This window comes from Dioscorea cayenensis, chromosome 7, assembly GCF_009730915.1.
Source record: "Dioscorea cayenensis subsp. rotundata cultivar TDr96_F1 chromosome 7, TDr96_F1_v2_PseudoChromosome.rev07_lg8_w22 25.fasta, whole genome shotgun sequence".
NCBI classification, from domain to species: domain Eukaryota; kingdom Viridiplantae; phylum Streptophyta; class Magnoliopsida; order Dioscoreales; family Dioscoreaceae; genus Dioscorea; species Dioscorea cayenensis.
The window spans coordinates 1,575,287-1,590,843 of NC_052477.1; the positions used below are offsets into that span (position 1 = coordinate 1,575,287).

The window sequence follows — 15,557 nt, forward strand, 5'->3', positions numbered from 1 at the left end:
AATGTTTCCTTGATAATAATGAAGAAAGAGGTTTCACAAGTTCCAGGCACCAAACCTTGAAACTAAAAAAAATCAAGTTTATGATTCATAAACAAATGGGGATCACCACACAAAAATTCACAAAATATTCTTAAAAAAACAAGTCAAAGCAATCAAGTTGGGGACCGAATCATATGAATGGTCATGACTCAGATATGCACAAACTAAGGTTCAAAAATATAGGAGAGTCGAGGCTTGAAAAGTTCAAATGATGAGGCAAATAAGTTCAGAAATCTCGAGACATCAAAAGTCAAAGAAGAAAGAGCTTCATTTGTCTAAGACTGAAAGCTTCACAAGCATGAAATGCCGGGGTTTTAAAAAGAAAAAAATCTAAATAAAATGAAATCAAGTTTGTGATTCACAAATAAAGAGAAGTCACAACTTGAATTCCAGTTGATATTGAAGATACAAGCAAGAAAAATAAGACCAAAGGTCAACAATGTCAAAGGAGACATCCTCGGCGTGATCTTTGGCGAAAAGTTAGGATAAAACAAAGTCAAAATAGAGTTAAATTATGCAAAGCTAGAGAGAGATTAGGGAAATAGAATTTTGAGAGTTAGAAGTTTCTAATCTTTGTATTCTCAATCAGATTTATGTAATAGATCAAATTAATTTTTCTTGTATTTGTTGTTTCTCATTCGCACTTTGTTCTTAATCGGAGGTTTCCATGCATTAGTTTGGGGTAATTAACATTAGATGCTTACCTCTTATGGAAGTCATGAACTCACAAGCTCTTGAAATCTAAAAAAATTAAAATTTAATTTGTTATCCATATTTTTAATTGGTCAATCCTAATTAAAGGATGGGCAAATAAACAGGAGCCCACAATACTAATCATATAAAACCCTATTCATCCAATATAATTTTTTTCCCCAAGCCCAAAAATATTGTCTCAATTCAGCAATCTGCTAAGGCTATTATACAATTTAATATAAATATTTCTAGATATTTTTAAATAATACATGCATTCTTGTCTAACTTTCTTCTTTTAGGAACCATAGGCTAGGCCATTGGTAACTACCCGTACTTATGTTTGATTTCGAGTTTCTCAAATTATAATACATTTTCTGAATCGCTTGTGAGAGTTTTGTATAATAAATATCTTTCGTTCTCTTCTCCAGAGTTGCATGGCGAGAGTATCTTTAGTCAAGCCACTACAATTGAGGTATCTATGATTCTATATACCCATTTGTCATTTGTTTTGTCACTTGTCGATTTTATTAAAAAAAAAAAACTGTTCTTTTTATTTTTAATACTATTTTCTATTATCACTTTGAAAAATATGCAATTCTATTAGAGAAAAACACACACATATATATTTATAAATTTTAATTACAAAAATTCCCACCCAATTATTTTAATTTATTTATTAATTTTTTTAATTAACATTTTAACTATGAGTTTTAAACACACACTTAAATATTCCCGCCAAACTCTTCCCGCCAAACCCTAACAAACCCTCTATTAATCCCAAAACATCGCCGACTCAAATCAATTCCTCGCCAATCGCCGGCGCACCACGATGTCCGTCGGCGATTTATCGGCGTCCCAAATCGCCGAGGAAATCATCATCCTCTCCAAAGACCCTCTCTCCACCCTCCCCTCCTCCTTCTCCGACTCGGACCTCGTCGCCGCCGCCGCCACCGCCCCCAACTCCGCTTCCTTCCTCTCCGCCCTCCTCTCCCTCCTCTCCTGCTCCCCCTGCCCCTCCCTTCTCCACGCCCTCACCCCTTCTCTCCCCACCCTCCTCCTCCCCTCCATCTCCGTCCCCGATTCTCCCCACCCGCTTGATCTCCTCCCCCGCATCCTTGATCTCGCCTCCGCCGATGCGTCTGTCTCTCCGATCATTGACCGTTTCCTCGATGCCGATTGGCCCAAGCACCTCCTACTCAAGCTCGCCTCCATCCTCCGTGACTTCCCGGCCAGCATCCCGCTCTCCGGGTTTCTCCACAAGATCCTGACCGAAATGAAGGGGATTGATCTCCAGGACTTGCCGTCCCTGGCGTACCAGCTCTTGGTTGTGGCTTCCAAGGGCCCCGATAGGAGATCAGTCGTCCGAGGGCTTTTAGGGTTTTTTGGGAACCCGGTGCGTGGCGCCGGCGCGGTCGTGCGGCAGGTGGAGGGGACGGTGCTGATGCATTTGAACTTTGCTGTGAAGCAGGACCCGGCGCTAGGGCAGGAGATCGTGGCATCTGTTCGGTTAGACTTGCGATCGATCAGCCATTTCGTGGTTGCCGTGCTGTTCTCCATTGCTAGGGTTCGGAGGTTCAATGAGAGCTCCATTGGAGCTCTCCGCATGGCAGTGCTTGGTTCTCGCAGGGACTTCCAGGCTGCAAGGTGAGGAATAGGAATGTAAATAATTTTTATAAAAATTTTGGCTTTCTGAGGTTTTGGGAGGGTTTGCAGGGACTGCAAGTGGTTGCTGGATTGCCTGAAAGAAGAGTGCTTGGAGATTGCACTGTCTGTTGAGAAGGCATTCATGAAAGCTGTAATAAAGTTTTGTTCTTGAATTTATTTTCCATCCTTTTATTGAAACTGTGGTGTGGATTCTATAATTTTGATGTTAAGTTCTAGTCTTTGGTTATGTAGATTAATGAGAGTAATTGTGGAAGAGAACATGTGGTGCCTAGCATTGTTCAATTCGGGTTTGTTTTGTTGGAATCAGTGGAGAGTGAGAACGGGGAAGATGCTGGTTGTTCAGGAGGTTTGGTGAGTATTGAGGAGCTTGGGATTTCGACACTGAAGACTCTGTTTGAGGTCCATGATATGGCGAGGAATGAGGTCGGTCTATCTTGCTTGTTTTAGCACTCCTTGATGAATGTAGTTATTGACAATGTATGAACTCCTTGTTGAATTGTTGTAACTTGTGAAATTTTGTTCAATACTGAAAATGATGAGCTAGAGAAATTATGAATGTGACGATAGATTGGTAGAGTTGTTTTTAGCCATGGAGTTAGCCATGGAACATTTTAGAATGAGTGGCATTTTTTAATATGATTAAGAACTGAACTCATTGTGGTTGGTTGTAATCACCTAAAAAAGCATCAGATAGGAAGTAGTTGTTAATTTGAAATGCTTGGCTTTTCTTTAAGATCTCTTTTTGTTGAAATTGAAGCAAATGGGACCAGAAAATCTTTTTGGAGTTGGATGGGAATCCTGTCTTTAGTTCATTCGTCCTGAAATTGCATAGAACATTACTCCATCACTAACCGCCCAAGACATTATGTGATGCAGTGGTACTTGCATACTTCCATTATCTTTCAAAGTTACTAGTTAAGAAAAAAACAAAGAGAAGAAAGAACATGGTACAGAGGAAGGCTAGAATTTTGTTCATCTATTATTACATTCAATGTAATAGTTAGAATTATTTATAATGTCTTAATTTTAGTACATTTTCTAGCTTTTCGTCTCCCTCCAAACACTGCAACACAATTAAATCTGACTCCTGTATCTGCCCATGAAATATTGATGTAGGAAAATTAATCATTGCAAATTCATTCATCACTACGAACATCTCATTATTATTTTTTTTATTTTTATCTTTTTCGCTAAGCTGCAGATTATAGAGCAGTGTAAATTTCGAGTCCTTTCTCTGAAGCCCCAGCAGAGTGCAGCTGTCATCAGGTAGCATCTGTGCAAATGCATTGATTGGGGTTTATTTTCTTATCTCTTTTCCAGTAACCAAGCACTTGACATTTATTACTGATGCAAACTGTTCTGAAGGTTGCTTGGCAATCTGGTTCAAAGTTACCCGTTCCCCATGCTGGAACATGTTGGAAAACTAAAGGAACTATTGGATTATTTCATATTTATGCATGAAAAAACTGCTACTAGTCTTGTCAATGCCATCTTGCCACTCATTAGGTTCAGCTGTGATCTCCAGGTAGTGATTCTGTTGGCATGTATTAATATCCTTCATGATCAGCATATTTCGTATCAAATTTTAATGCAGATCTCCCATGGTCTTCTACAGGATTACATTATTTTGGTTGTAAGGAAGGCTATGTTCAGAAGAGAAGACGCAGTCCGTTTGGCTGCAACAAGTGCTATCATTGAAATGATTTTAGCAGAAAATAGGTTGAAAAGAAATAATACAAGTTCTTTGCAAGATTCTTCTAGCCAAGCCAGTTGTAGCCAGCAAGCTGATTTACACTGTAAGAACAAGGAAGGTCTCTTTCAAGAATTGAGTGGCTTGCTCCGAAGGTGTCTTTCACAGCAGGTGCGCTTCATCTAATCTTTAAGGTTTTTACTGATCTTTCTCCAATCTAATTGGTGTGCAAACCGTGATGCCAACATCTTGCTTTAGACAGGCCAGAGTTAAAGAGATTTTGTACCAGGGCCTTGTGAAACTTGTTTTGTTGGACCCTTCTGCCTCTAGCTGTGTTTTTGACTTCCTGTGGCCTCACTTCCTGCAATTCTATAAGGAGGTATTGTTCTCTGTAAAATATAGCTTCATGCAATTTAGAATCATAGATACAATTTGTGTCAGATGATTGGGAGCATGTTGTAGATGACAGGTTGAATAGAGTATGTTACTGTGTCATGCAGGATGCTGCTACCCCTCTTAGGCTTGATAATTGTTCAAAGTTGGATAGTGGAAAATTTTCATTAATAGAACCTCTGGACAGTCTTCTATCGTGTGTTTCATGTATTCTTCTTCTTCAGCCACATGGTAAACCTGACCGGCCATCTGACTTCTCTTTGCCATGCTTTGGGTTTTCCCTTTCACAAGAGAATGAGGTGATGGATCTCTGTCCCATACAACAGATGTAAACACTCAATTTTTTTATCATGTATCTTGTGGCTATATTGTTCTTTAAACTCTTACAGGCAGGAACATCAACATCTGGTGAACTATTCTCAAATGCCTTAAAGAAAATCCGTACAACTTTGAGCCAATACAGATTAGGTAATATCCATACTGATTACCTGATACATATTTATATTCATTTGCTGGTTCGGCCTTTTCTTTTTTTGTCATTCTCTGCACCATGATGTATCTGGTATTGTAGTAGTGTGTGAATTTTTCTGTTTGATAAATTTTTGCTATTCCATGTTGGTTTGACCGTCCAGGTGAGCACCAGGAGTCTGGATCTCATCCTGCCAACGGTGAGAAGACTTGCTGTGATGGTCCTATACTTGCTGGAATTATAGAGGTCATAGTGAACATAATTATTGCAGAACTGGAAAAAGCATCAGAAGAACAAAAGATGACCTTTGAAAAAGAAATCCTGGAACTTATTGACGTTTATGATTCTTTAGAAAAGGCATCAGGTACCAACAAACAGGGAACTCTCCTTAGAAAAGGGTCTAAGGTAAATGTGCAAGATATCCCTGATAAAACTGACAATGCATCCAAAGAGGGCTCTCGTCCTTCCGCTCCAAAATTATTTCAAATGAGAAGGCATTTCCTTGTAACCTCAAGTATTCATCAATTGCTTGGGATTGCAGTTAAGTTATTCAGTGCTGGCAATTATAATAACCAGGCAGTTTCTCAGAGCAACAGTCAATCACTTTAAGAAAGCATTTGATCAGTGTTTGAAACTAGTGTCCTTTGCTTTAAAAGCTTGTCTTCATCAAATAAAGTTCATCACTTCTGTAGGACGGACACTATGGAGGGGATCCGTTTGAAACTCTAATTTATGGAGATGTCAAACCGCTGGGACGTCCAGTAATGCAGTTGGCCTGGTTACTCAAATCAAGTCCAAAGTTACAAAGCAGTGCCAAGAAAAAAGAAGCCAAAGGAGATCAGCTCCATTTATCACTGTTATGCTTGAACGAGTTGTTTAAATTGAATTCATATCATGACAGTTTCAATGAGCTGATTGAGGATCTTGTCTGTGTGGCTGCTCCAGAGTTTGAATTGGAGTGTGAAATGGATGATGTTCAGGGTAGCATCCATGAACAAGACTTGATGATGGATGACAGTCATGTGAAATCCATAAATTTACTATTGGAGAAACGGATAAAACCACTATATTTGGTGCTTCTTTCTGCATCATTTTATCGAGAAACAGAGGTATCTCTATTTATGATCAACAGTACTTTCTTTATTCTTCTATACATTCTTCTATAGACTTGTAGATTCTGCATGTTGCTTCAAGATTGCATGTAAGTATGTGTGATATTTGCCTCCTTCTGAATCTCAACTCCATTATAATTTAAAATTGGTGGAAGTAAGACAATATTGTTACACGAAGGCTTCATTCCTAGACCAATTATGAAGACTTTTAATGCATCTAACTTTTTTTGAGGGAAAAAACAAAATATGATTTATCCTCATAGATTCCTTATCATCCTGTTTTCCTCAGTTAACCTTCTATAAGGTAATGTAGTTGATTGAATTGGCTGTTGAATGAAGGTAATTTACCTTTCAGACATTCATCTCCAGAATGTAACACTGGTTGATTCAAATTGCTACTTTTGGCAGAGCAAGCCTTTTTTTTACATAAATTAAAAAAGATACTCTTTGATTATCCAAGTTGATGAGGCTAGTCATATCATCTCATTCTTATTAGTTCTTTATTTTTTGTCAAGTTCTTTGTTCTGGTCTTACTCTTGAACATTCCTTTTTCAGGTTTTGTCAGAATTGTTTCTAACCATCTGCAAGAAACTGCCTGACAAAATAAGGGCTTCTCATGGATGTTGGGTGGTGAAAATCTGCAGGAATACTATGATTGAAAGTCCTAATGCCGCAAGAAGTGTTCTTGATCTAGCCATTCATCTTGTATCATCCCCATATGATCTGATTCTCGCTCATGAGATTGCTTCAGAGCTAGTGAAGGTCATTGGATCTGAAGATAAAGAACCAATTGAGTTATCTGAAGCATTTGCAATTGTAAATTATTCTACAAAGACTGCAATTGCTTCCGTTTTACTTCAATTAGTTGAACAATCTCTCACTGATTTAGATTGGTCTACGTCAAAACTAAAATCCTACACTATTTCATATCAAGAAGCCAGAGTTTCTGGAGAGAGGTCTAATGGATCAGTGCTTGAAGAATCACTCTATTCCAGAACAGAAGCATTAGTAAATCTGCTGTCTTCTTTCACAGAGATGAACCTCAATGGTATGTTCTCATCAGAAAAAATAAGAAAAACCATCATTACCAATGTTTGCACAGACATTAACAATCATACCATCTTCTTGCAGACTCTCAATCAGATCAGCTACTTCGAATAACCACAAAGTTCTACAAGCTCTTAGCGAGAATGACAAAGCTTTGCATCGCGCCGAAGGGATCCAAACAACTTCTACCGGGCCACAAGTTTCAGAAACTCGCAGAAACAACATGCCGAAAGCTTACTAGTCCTCTGTATAACTTTGTGGCACTAGTGCAAAGAGTGAGCACATTGAGCAAATCCATTTTTCTTCTTACCTTTGTTATCTTATATAATTATATTGCAATGCAGAACCAACAGGAGAATGTTCAGAGAAAGGGAATCATCGGCAAGATCAAAAGGGAGAGTAAATGCATTCCTGAACTGATATTCCAGATAGAAGACTATGAAAAATATCTCATTCAGTTGAGTAAGCTAACTAAAGTTAATTTACTGAGACATGCTAAGCGTAGCACTGCAAGGGATTTTAAGATTTTGGAAGCAAAGAAACCTGAAAGAGATGAGCCTTGTTCTTCATCATCTGAAGCTGAAGGTGAAGGTGAACATGAGCTAGTTAATGAAGATGCATGCATGGAACCTTGTGATGAAGAGAGCACAGGTGAAGAAGAAGGAGAGGAAATGGTGATAAAAAGCAGAAGCAAAGTTGAATAAGGTGGTGCAAGACTCTGATGAAGAAACATGAAGATGAATCAAAGGTTGGTATATAATGAACTTCAGATTCTGTGAATACTTTTTTCAGTTATGATTTTATGACAATGACTAGGGAGAAACAATTTGATGAGTAGTGAAAGTTTTGAAAACTTTCTGCTTTATTGATATTTTTAAATATATATATATATATATATATATCTAGTACATTTGATTTAATCAGGTTTGGCATTCGGGTCTAATGAACTCTTAATTTATTGGTATTAGATGTTTTATACAGGATGTTTGTGTTTTTGTTAAGAAAATAAATTTACATTTTAGCTCATGTAAAGCTAGAGTATGGGTAAATTGAGATATTAACTTTTTTTATCTGTATGGTCTTGATGTGATTTTTTTATTTTGTAAAAAAAAGATCAGCATGAAAAATTTTAGGTGTAAATAATTGATGAAGTTTTTATACATTATTGATTCATATATTACACTGTGATTTTAAGTTGTTGCACATTATTTGAGTCATAATGAAGCATATCTATAGTAGCCATAAATTCAAGTAACTATTTGTGATGCATTTTTAATTTATTGAATTGAAAAAGCAACTACTTTGGTTTAGAGATTTTTCTGCTTGTTTTTATTCTCTTGTTTAATGTAATAGATGAAAATAAATACAAAAAAAAAAAGAACTTATATATTGAACTAATATATGACCATTTCAATAGTTGTGTATATAATATATTTGATATTTTAAGAAAGTTGAAAATTAGTTTATTTAATTGAATTGTCCCAAATTTCAGTCAAGATTTTGTATGCCATTTATTATCAATTTTTTTTCGCTTTTTATTTATAAACTACTTGTTAAACAAAAATTATATATATTTTTTAATCATAGTTGATCATATAATTTTTTGATATTTAATGAGTGACATATGCTATGATTATATGAAAAATAAAATTCTCTTGTAAAAAATATAAAAAATAACTAAAAAAAAAGGTAATTCTAATATTTATTTAAATCAAAGGCTAATCAACCACAGGCGCCATGTCACGAGGTCTTCATCAAGGGGCTCAAATAAAAGGTTCACTCTGTATAGGGACTTTATAAGAATTTACCAAATTCTTTGTAACGTTTCCCTTTTTCGTTTCCTATATATATATATATCGTTTCCCACCGTACTAAACCATCGCGGTGATCATACGTCATATCTCACCTCCCTCATTCTCATCATCTCCTCTTTTCCCCCTTTTCGCTTCTCCACTGTAAACCTCTCCGAGCTCCAGATCTCGACGGAGTTTGAGAGAGAGAGGTACAAAGATGGCGGATGAGGCCAGGAAGGGTGGGGCAGGTGCTGGGCAGGCGGCGGCGGCGGCGGCGGCGGCGGCGAGGAAGGTGACTGTGAAGAGTGCGGACATGAAGGAGGAGATGCAGAAGGAGGCGATCGACTGCGCGATTGAGGCATTTGAGAAGCAGGGAGTTGAGAAGGACGTCGCCGAGCACATCAAAGAAGGAGTTTGATAAGAACTATGGTCCCACTTGGCATTGCATCGTTGGTCGCAACTTCGGTATTCTAATTTCCTTCCCTAATCTTTGTGTTTCTTCGTTTGATTGATAGATCTCTAGTTGAGTGCACTTCATTCGACTTTGGTTTGGTGTTATTAGCTGTTTCTTTTTTTTAAAATTTGATGGTGTGGCATGTTGTTGGTTTTACAGTGAATGGTATAGTGTTTTAAGGGAAAATTACTGGTTCAGTTGAGTAGAAAGTGAAAAACAAAATTTAAAATTTTTTGTTTTGTGGATGGAAAAAGTATTGAGAGTGTGGAATTTTCAAGTCAAGTTGGTATTAGGGTTAGTATTGTTAGCTGCTTTCCTGTGATGGAGATGGTGTTTCATGATGACAATGTTGGTTTTAGAGTGATTATTATAGTACTATGAGTGAAAATTATTGGTTCATTAAAGTAGAAAGTGCAACAACAACAAAAAAAAAAAAAATCTAAAATTTCTTGTTTTGTGGGAAACATAAAAGCATAAGAGTTGTGGATATTCAAGTTAAGTTGTTATTTGGGTTGATATTATGGGCTGCATTCTTGCAATGGAGATGGTGTTTCATGATTGCAATGTTTGTTTTAACACGGTACTATAGTTGCTTGAGTGAAAAATATGTGTTCAATTAAGCAGAATTTAAAAAAAAAAAAATCTAAAAAATCTTGTCTTTCTGGGAGAAAAGTACAAGAGCTGTGGACTTTTCAAATAAAGTTGGCGTCGAGGTTTGTAGTATGAGCTGCGATCTTGCAATGGAGATGGTGTTTCCTTGTGGTAATGTTGGTTTTGGAGTGAATACTATTGTAGCTTGAGTGAATTATGTGTTTTGTTTAAGAGAAAATGGGAGAAGGAAAATCTAATATTTCATGTTTTGTGGGAAATGTATATCGTACGGACTTTTCAAGTAAAGTTGGTGTTTGGGTTAGTATTATGTCCTGCTTTCTTGCAATAGAGAAATGTTTCATGATGGCAATGCCGGTTTTAGATTGAATGCTGTAGTAGCTTGATTAAAAATTATTTGTTTATTTAATTTAAAGTGAAAAATGGAATACAAAGTTTTTGGTTTTGTGGGGGAAGTGTGAGTTGTGAAAATTTCAAGCTAATATGAGGGTTATTAATATGACCTGTTTTATTGCAATGGAAATGATGTTTTTATGACGGCAATGTTGGTTTTGGGTTACTACACAAATTTTTAGTATATGTTATTCTCTTTGAGGAGAAGAGAGATGGCATGTACAGATATGCTAAAATATGGAAATCCGAGCATCACAATACATTCTAATCTAGATTACGATGAAAGCAATGCAAAGCTAGTTAGCATTTAATCATGGCTGTAACTCAACTTTCTTCAAACTCTAGTTGCCTCTCTCAAATCCTCCATATGCTTGGATTCTTTTGTTTCAATTTTCAGTTGTTCTCTATTATGAGTTTAGTAATCAAATTATGAAAGTCTCTTGTCTCATAGTCTAGGTGGTGAAAACATGTTTTGTTGGCCTCCTCTTTAAGTCAGTTCTTTGTTTACAACCAACTTATGGCTTATTCAAATGGTCCCTATCTGAGGTTTCAAAAGAACGACCACAACCATAAGCTATAACTTTGAATTGGTAACTTAATTTCTTCCTAGGATTGAGCTACATGAATTTTAGGTTGTTTTAGTGATCTTCACTCTGTTATCAGTCCTAATTTCAGCATCTTAAGACTCCAAAGTCCATTCTATCAAATGGTTTTTACACCAACCATGTACAGGCAACCTCAATGGCGTTGTTCTTGGGGATCATACCATGGCATGATAAACTAATGAGTGAATGGTAGCTTCTTCAGAATTTCAGAGATCCCATTTAAACATATCTTTTGGGTCATCATCTCCTCATTGTGAAATAAAATAAATGATTGCAAACTCCATGGTAGTGTCTTCTGGATTAACTTTTATTGGGTGATGCCTGGGAAACTGAATCCTAGTTCTAATGAAGTTGCAAAACTGTGGCATGCACGCTAAGTGGATATTGTTGAGGATGACAAGGGAAGGTAGAAATTTTTTAATGTAATAGTTTCGATCAAGAAATGTGGTTTAAAGGTGTTCATGAAGTTAGTATTTTATTTTTCTTCCATGTACTACAATTAACCTTAAGCTTATTACGGTTCCTTTTAAACTCGATTCCTATCTTGAACTCTCACAGTGGAAAACAAAGCAGCTTTGATTTATTGTTGCTTCATTTCCCCATTGATCAAATGAATTCCAGTTTGCTTTATTGTTATCTTCCTGAAATACACCAATAGCTAACTTGTGTTGACACTCAAACTGTTCCTTGCTTCACAGCTTGTAATCAATGATTAGTGTGAACTAGTTAGTTCAACTGCAGAATTATTAGCAACTTAAACATTGCCATGTCTCTTCAAATCATTACCCGAATAACCAAATTTATCTACATGTGCAGGTTCATACGTGACACACGAGACCAACCACTTCATCTACTTCTATCTGGATCAGAAAGCGATCCTCTTATTCAAATCCGGTTGACACTGGCCTTTCACCCGGAAAACCTGAAGCTCCAGCCAGTCCATGTTAGTATATCAATATATAACTTCGATCCGCAGAGTGTTTGTCCATGCAACCGCCAGCATTTCGATCTGTGTATACCACATTCTGCCCTGATCTTGCCGGGGCATCTATCTAAACAAAATTTGTGTACGGTAAACTCGGAATGTATTATTTCTTCAGGAGATGACTTTATATGTGCGCTGAGTCGCTGATTGATCAATCATCAATGTTAAGTCGAACGATTTACCTCAAAGAGAACTCACACTAGTTTCTTGAATATCTTGTTTGTTTGTTTGGCAAAAGTCATTTCCGATCCTTTTATTAGGCTGAAATGTTGTACATTTGGTCTATTTTCATAGATCGAAGATGTGAATTGACTAAAATACCCCCGATTGAGATTTAATTTTTTTTTTTTAAAAGAAAATATAGTTTTTGGTTTTTTATAATAAAAATCATATTATGAGATTTTTGTTTCCCTTTTTTCTGAAATTGAATGATTAGAAGTTCCATGCATGACAGACACTGAGTTATCATACCAAACATCTCTAGTTAACATGAGCATTAATTTGTGGCCTCTCATTCTTCTCAAATCTAATGCTTGATTTGGGGTGTACTAGCTCAATAATTTTGAGTGAATGGAAACAAAAGAAAGTTAGGGTTTTGAGATGATGCCTAAGCAAATAGATCCCACCTAAAATGGTGAACAAGTCTAATTTCTCTTGATATCCACAAACTTTGAACTCTAAATCCATTGCAAAGCTCAAAAGCAAGATGCTTTTACTTTTTACTTTATTAGTTCTAGCAACCAACTTAGGCATTCAACTTTTGCATTTGATACATTTAATAAAGTTTCACATCATGGCATCAATAATATTAGCCAAGACTTATCAACGTGTCTTCCTTTTGTTTTATTATTGTCTTCTAAGTCTTCTTCTTTTTTTTTTTATTAATAATGTATTATGAAATATATTTATTTTTCATAAAACTATAGTATCAAAATTGAGACTTTTTTTTTGTTGCATGGTTGAAAAAAGCTTTAGGAATATATATAAAAACATGAGCATAATGCATGACATTATATTTTATGTGCAATAATTTTCACACAAAAAATTTATTAGATACAACATGATATAATAAATTTAACTTTACAAAAAGATTTATTAAGGCAATTTTCTTTGTTTTTATTTATTTATTTTTTGAGTCTTTTTCTTTTAATTAATAATGTATTGTCGATTACAATGTGTGATTTTATTAAAAGGAAAGACACATCAAAATTGAGATATTGTAATTAAATTGATAAAAGGGTTGAAGGACTACATATAACAAATATGAGCATAGGAATATTTGACATTATCTTTTATATATAAAATAAATTTTAAATAAAAATTTATGCATTAATTTTTTTTTTTACAATATAATACTAAAATTTAAAAGTATATATATGGAAAAAATAGATGAGTCATTCTAATTATACATTTTTTGTTATTATACTTCAATCATGTATTGGAGGAAGCTAAAGTATCAAATCAACATCTTAGTCGTTAAATTATTACTAAAGTAATAAAAAAAATATTATATAAAAGTAATAAAATAAAATATTTTTCATAAAAATTAACTTTTATTAATAGCGGTTTGAGCTATTAGTACTAGATTTTGTGCATAGAGTATTTGTTTATAGGAGAACCTGAATCCAGCCCCAAAACTATGCAAAATAAGGGTACATTTATCTATTGAACTTATTCTACATCCGTAAAGTCCAAAATTATGCAAAATAACGATACATTTATCAGTTGAACTTATTCCACATCCGTAAAGCCCCAAAAAGTATGCAAAGTAAAGATACATTTATCTGTTAAACTTATTCCACATCTGTACACGTATTTGACTTATGCATGCCACATTTGGTAAAAAAAAAAAACTTTTAACCATTAAAGTAAGTTTCTTATTATTAAATTTGTACATACATGGAAATTAAAAAAAAAGAGAAAAAAAAGAAAAGAAAAGAAAAGATGCTTCATATCCATGTACTTGTCCAATACTTGTTGATCTATTCGAAGCGGAAGCATTAAATAAGCCAATAATGAGAACAAATGATAACAAGATAAAAGGACCAAAACACCCTAATATTACCGTTCACATATCCATTGGCATTTATTATTTCAAGGTTATTTTGGTCAAAAAACACTAAGCATGAAAACCAGCAGCAGTACTGTCTTCCCTTTCAAAACCATGGGCCATATTCCCTCTTGTCCTCTTTCTCTTTGTTAATGTTTAACAAAACCACAGGCCTTCTTTCCTAGCCGGCCGGCGGCGGCGCCACCGGAAGCCAATGCCAGAGCCATCTCCTCATCCATTCTTATTTGCATGCATCTGCATTCCTCACTGCAGAATGCCCTGTCACCCCTGCATTAATACATTTATTCTTAATTTCTTTAATGAGTTTATGAAAACATGTATATCTATCTATATATATATAAAAGAAGAAGAAGAAGAAGAAGAAGAAGAAGAAGAAGAATAGAGTGCATTAATGGCTACCAAGTTAGTACCTTTTCCATCTTTTATAAAGAGAAAAAAAAGAAGATAATTAAGAAGAAGAACTAAACATTATAAAGAGAACATACAGAAGAAGTCCATGTTGCCAAGTGAACACAAATATGCTTTCATTCTCAAGAGAAAAAACTCTTTTGAGTGTGTGTGTGTGTGTGTGAGAGAGAGAGAGAGAGAGAGAGAGAGAGAGAGAGAGAGAGAGAACCTGTACATATAAATGTCTTTGGAATGAGAAAGAGGACGGTGGCAGAGAAAGCAAGATTGAAGGAAAGAGGTCATGTTGATGTTGATGGAGGAGGAGGCTTCATGTTCAATATTATCACTACTACTTGTTAACATTTTTGTGTACTTCTTCATGTTTATCACCTTGTTTAGTATTTGACCTCCTTTTGTCATCCCCTTCCCTTCCAATACCACTCCCAACCCTTCCATTACTTCCCCTCTTTTTCTCTATATCTCTAACTTCTACTCTCCTCCTCCTTCTCCTTCTTCTTCTTCTTCTTCTTCTTCTTCATGTCATGGACTTCTTGTGGGGGGTTTTTAAAGAAGATGACTTTGAGTTGTGTTGTGTTGTGTTTGGAGTTGTTTGTGTGTGTGGTGTTCCCTAGGAACATGTTTGTTGTGTGTGTGCAAGCAAAGTGAGTTCACTATTGTCTGTGATTGGAGATGGAGGTTTCTATGGGTTTTGGAAGTTTGGAGTATGCTTACTAGGGGTGGCAATAATCTGTCGGACCCTGCCGGCCCGGTTTTGTCCGGCCCGGAATAAAAAGGGTTTGACATAAGGCTTGCAAATGCGGGTAGGGTCCCGACACGTTGGCATTGTCCGGATTTAAATCCAGCCGAGTCCGGACATAAATTTGGACAACCGCCTTTTTAACCCCTAAAACTTTAAAATCCCACAACCTTAGCCCATTTGTTTTTAAGTCTCATTCTTCTAAAAAAACTTTAAACATATATCGCTTTTTTCTATTAAGACTTAGATTTTTCTATAATTTGAGTTGAGTTTTTGGATTATTAATGTTTTTTGCATTTAATGTGAATTAAATTATTTTCGTATAATTTAATATTTGAGCTGAACTTAAAAATAACTTATGAAATCTGAATAAATTCTGGACATCCGGACAACCC

At 35.7% G+C, this 15,557-nt stretch overlaps 3 protein-coding genes across 3 annotated transcripts; 2 read left to right on the plus strand and 1 right to left on the minus strand.

The window, feature by feature from the left end:
- Positions 1-1,561: 1,561 nt before the first annotated feature.
- LOC120264738 (Fanconi anemia group I protein) lies at positions 1,562-7,943 on the plus strand. Its single transcript, XM_039272561.1, is given in 15 exon segments — positions 1,562-2,376; positions 2,446-2,527; positions 2,629-2,820; positions 3,599-3,663; positions 3,763-3,922; positions 4,013-4,258; positions 4,350-4,466; positions 4,588-4,779; positions 4,870-4,948; positions 5,113-5,586; positions 5,642-5,667; positions 5,669-6,058; positions 6,617-7,109; positions 7,193-7,383; positions 7,453-7,943. Coding segments are annotated over 15 exon segments (3,882 nt in total). The 3' UTR covers positions 7,813-7,943.
- A 1,063-nt stretch (positions 7,944-9,006) lies between these two features.
- LOC120264388 (dynein light chain 1, cytoplasmic) lies at positions 9,007-12,159 on the plus strand. Its single transcript, XM_039272203.1, is given in 3 exon segments — positions 9,007-9,304; positions 9,306-9,366; positions 11,779-12,159. Coding segments are annotated over 3 exon segments (330 nt in total). The 5' UTR covers positions 9,007-9,118; the 3' UTR covers positions 11,862-12,159.
- A 1,689-nt stretch (positions 12,160-13,848) lies between these two features.
- LOC120265687 (FCS-Like Zinc finger 15-like) lies at positions 13,849-15,005 on the minus strand. Its single transcript, XM_039273637.1, has 2 exons — positions 14,635-15,005; positions 13,849-14,285 (listed from the first exon to the last, which is right to left on the minus strand). Exons 1-2 carry the CDS (start codon positions 14,859-14,861, stop codon positions 14,147-14,149), a joined length of 366 nt encoding a protein of 121 aa, XP_039129571.1. The 5' UTR covers positions 14,862-15,005; the 3' UTR covers positions 13,849-14,146.
- Between the last annotated feature and the right edge of the window lie 552 nt (positions 15,006-15,557).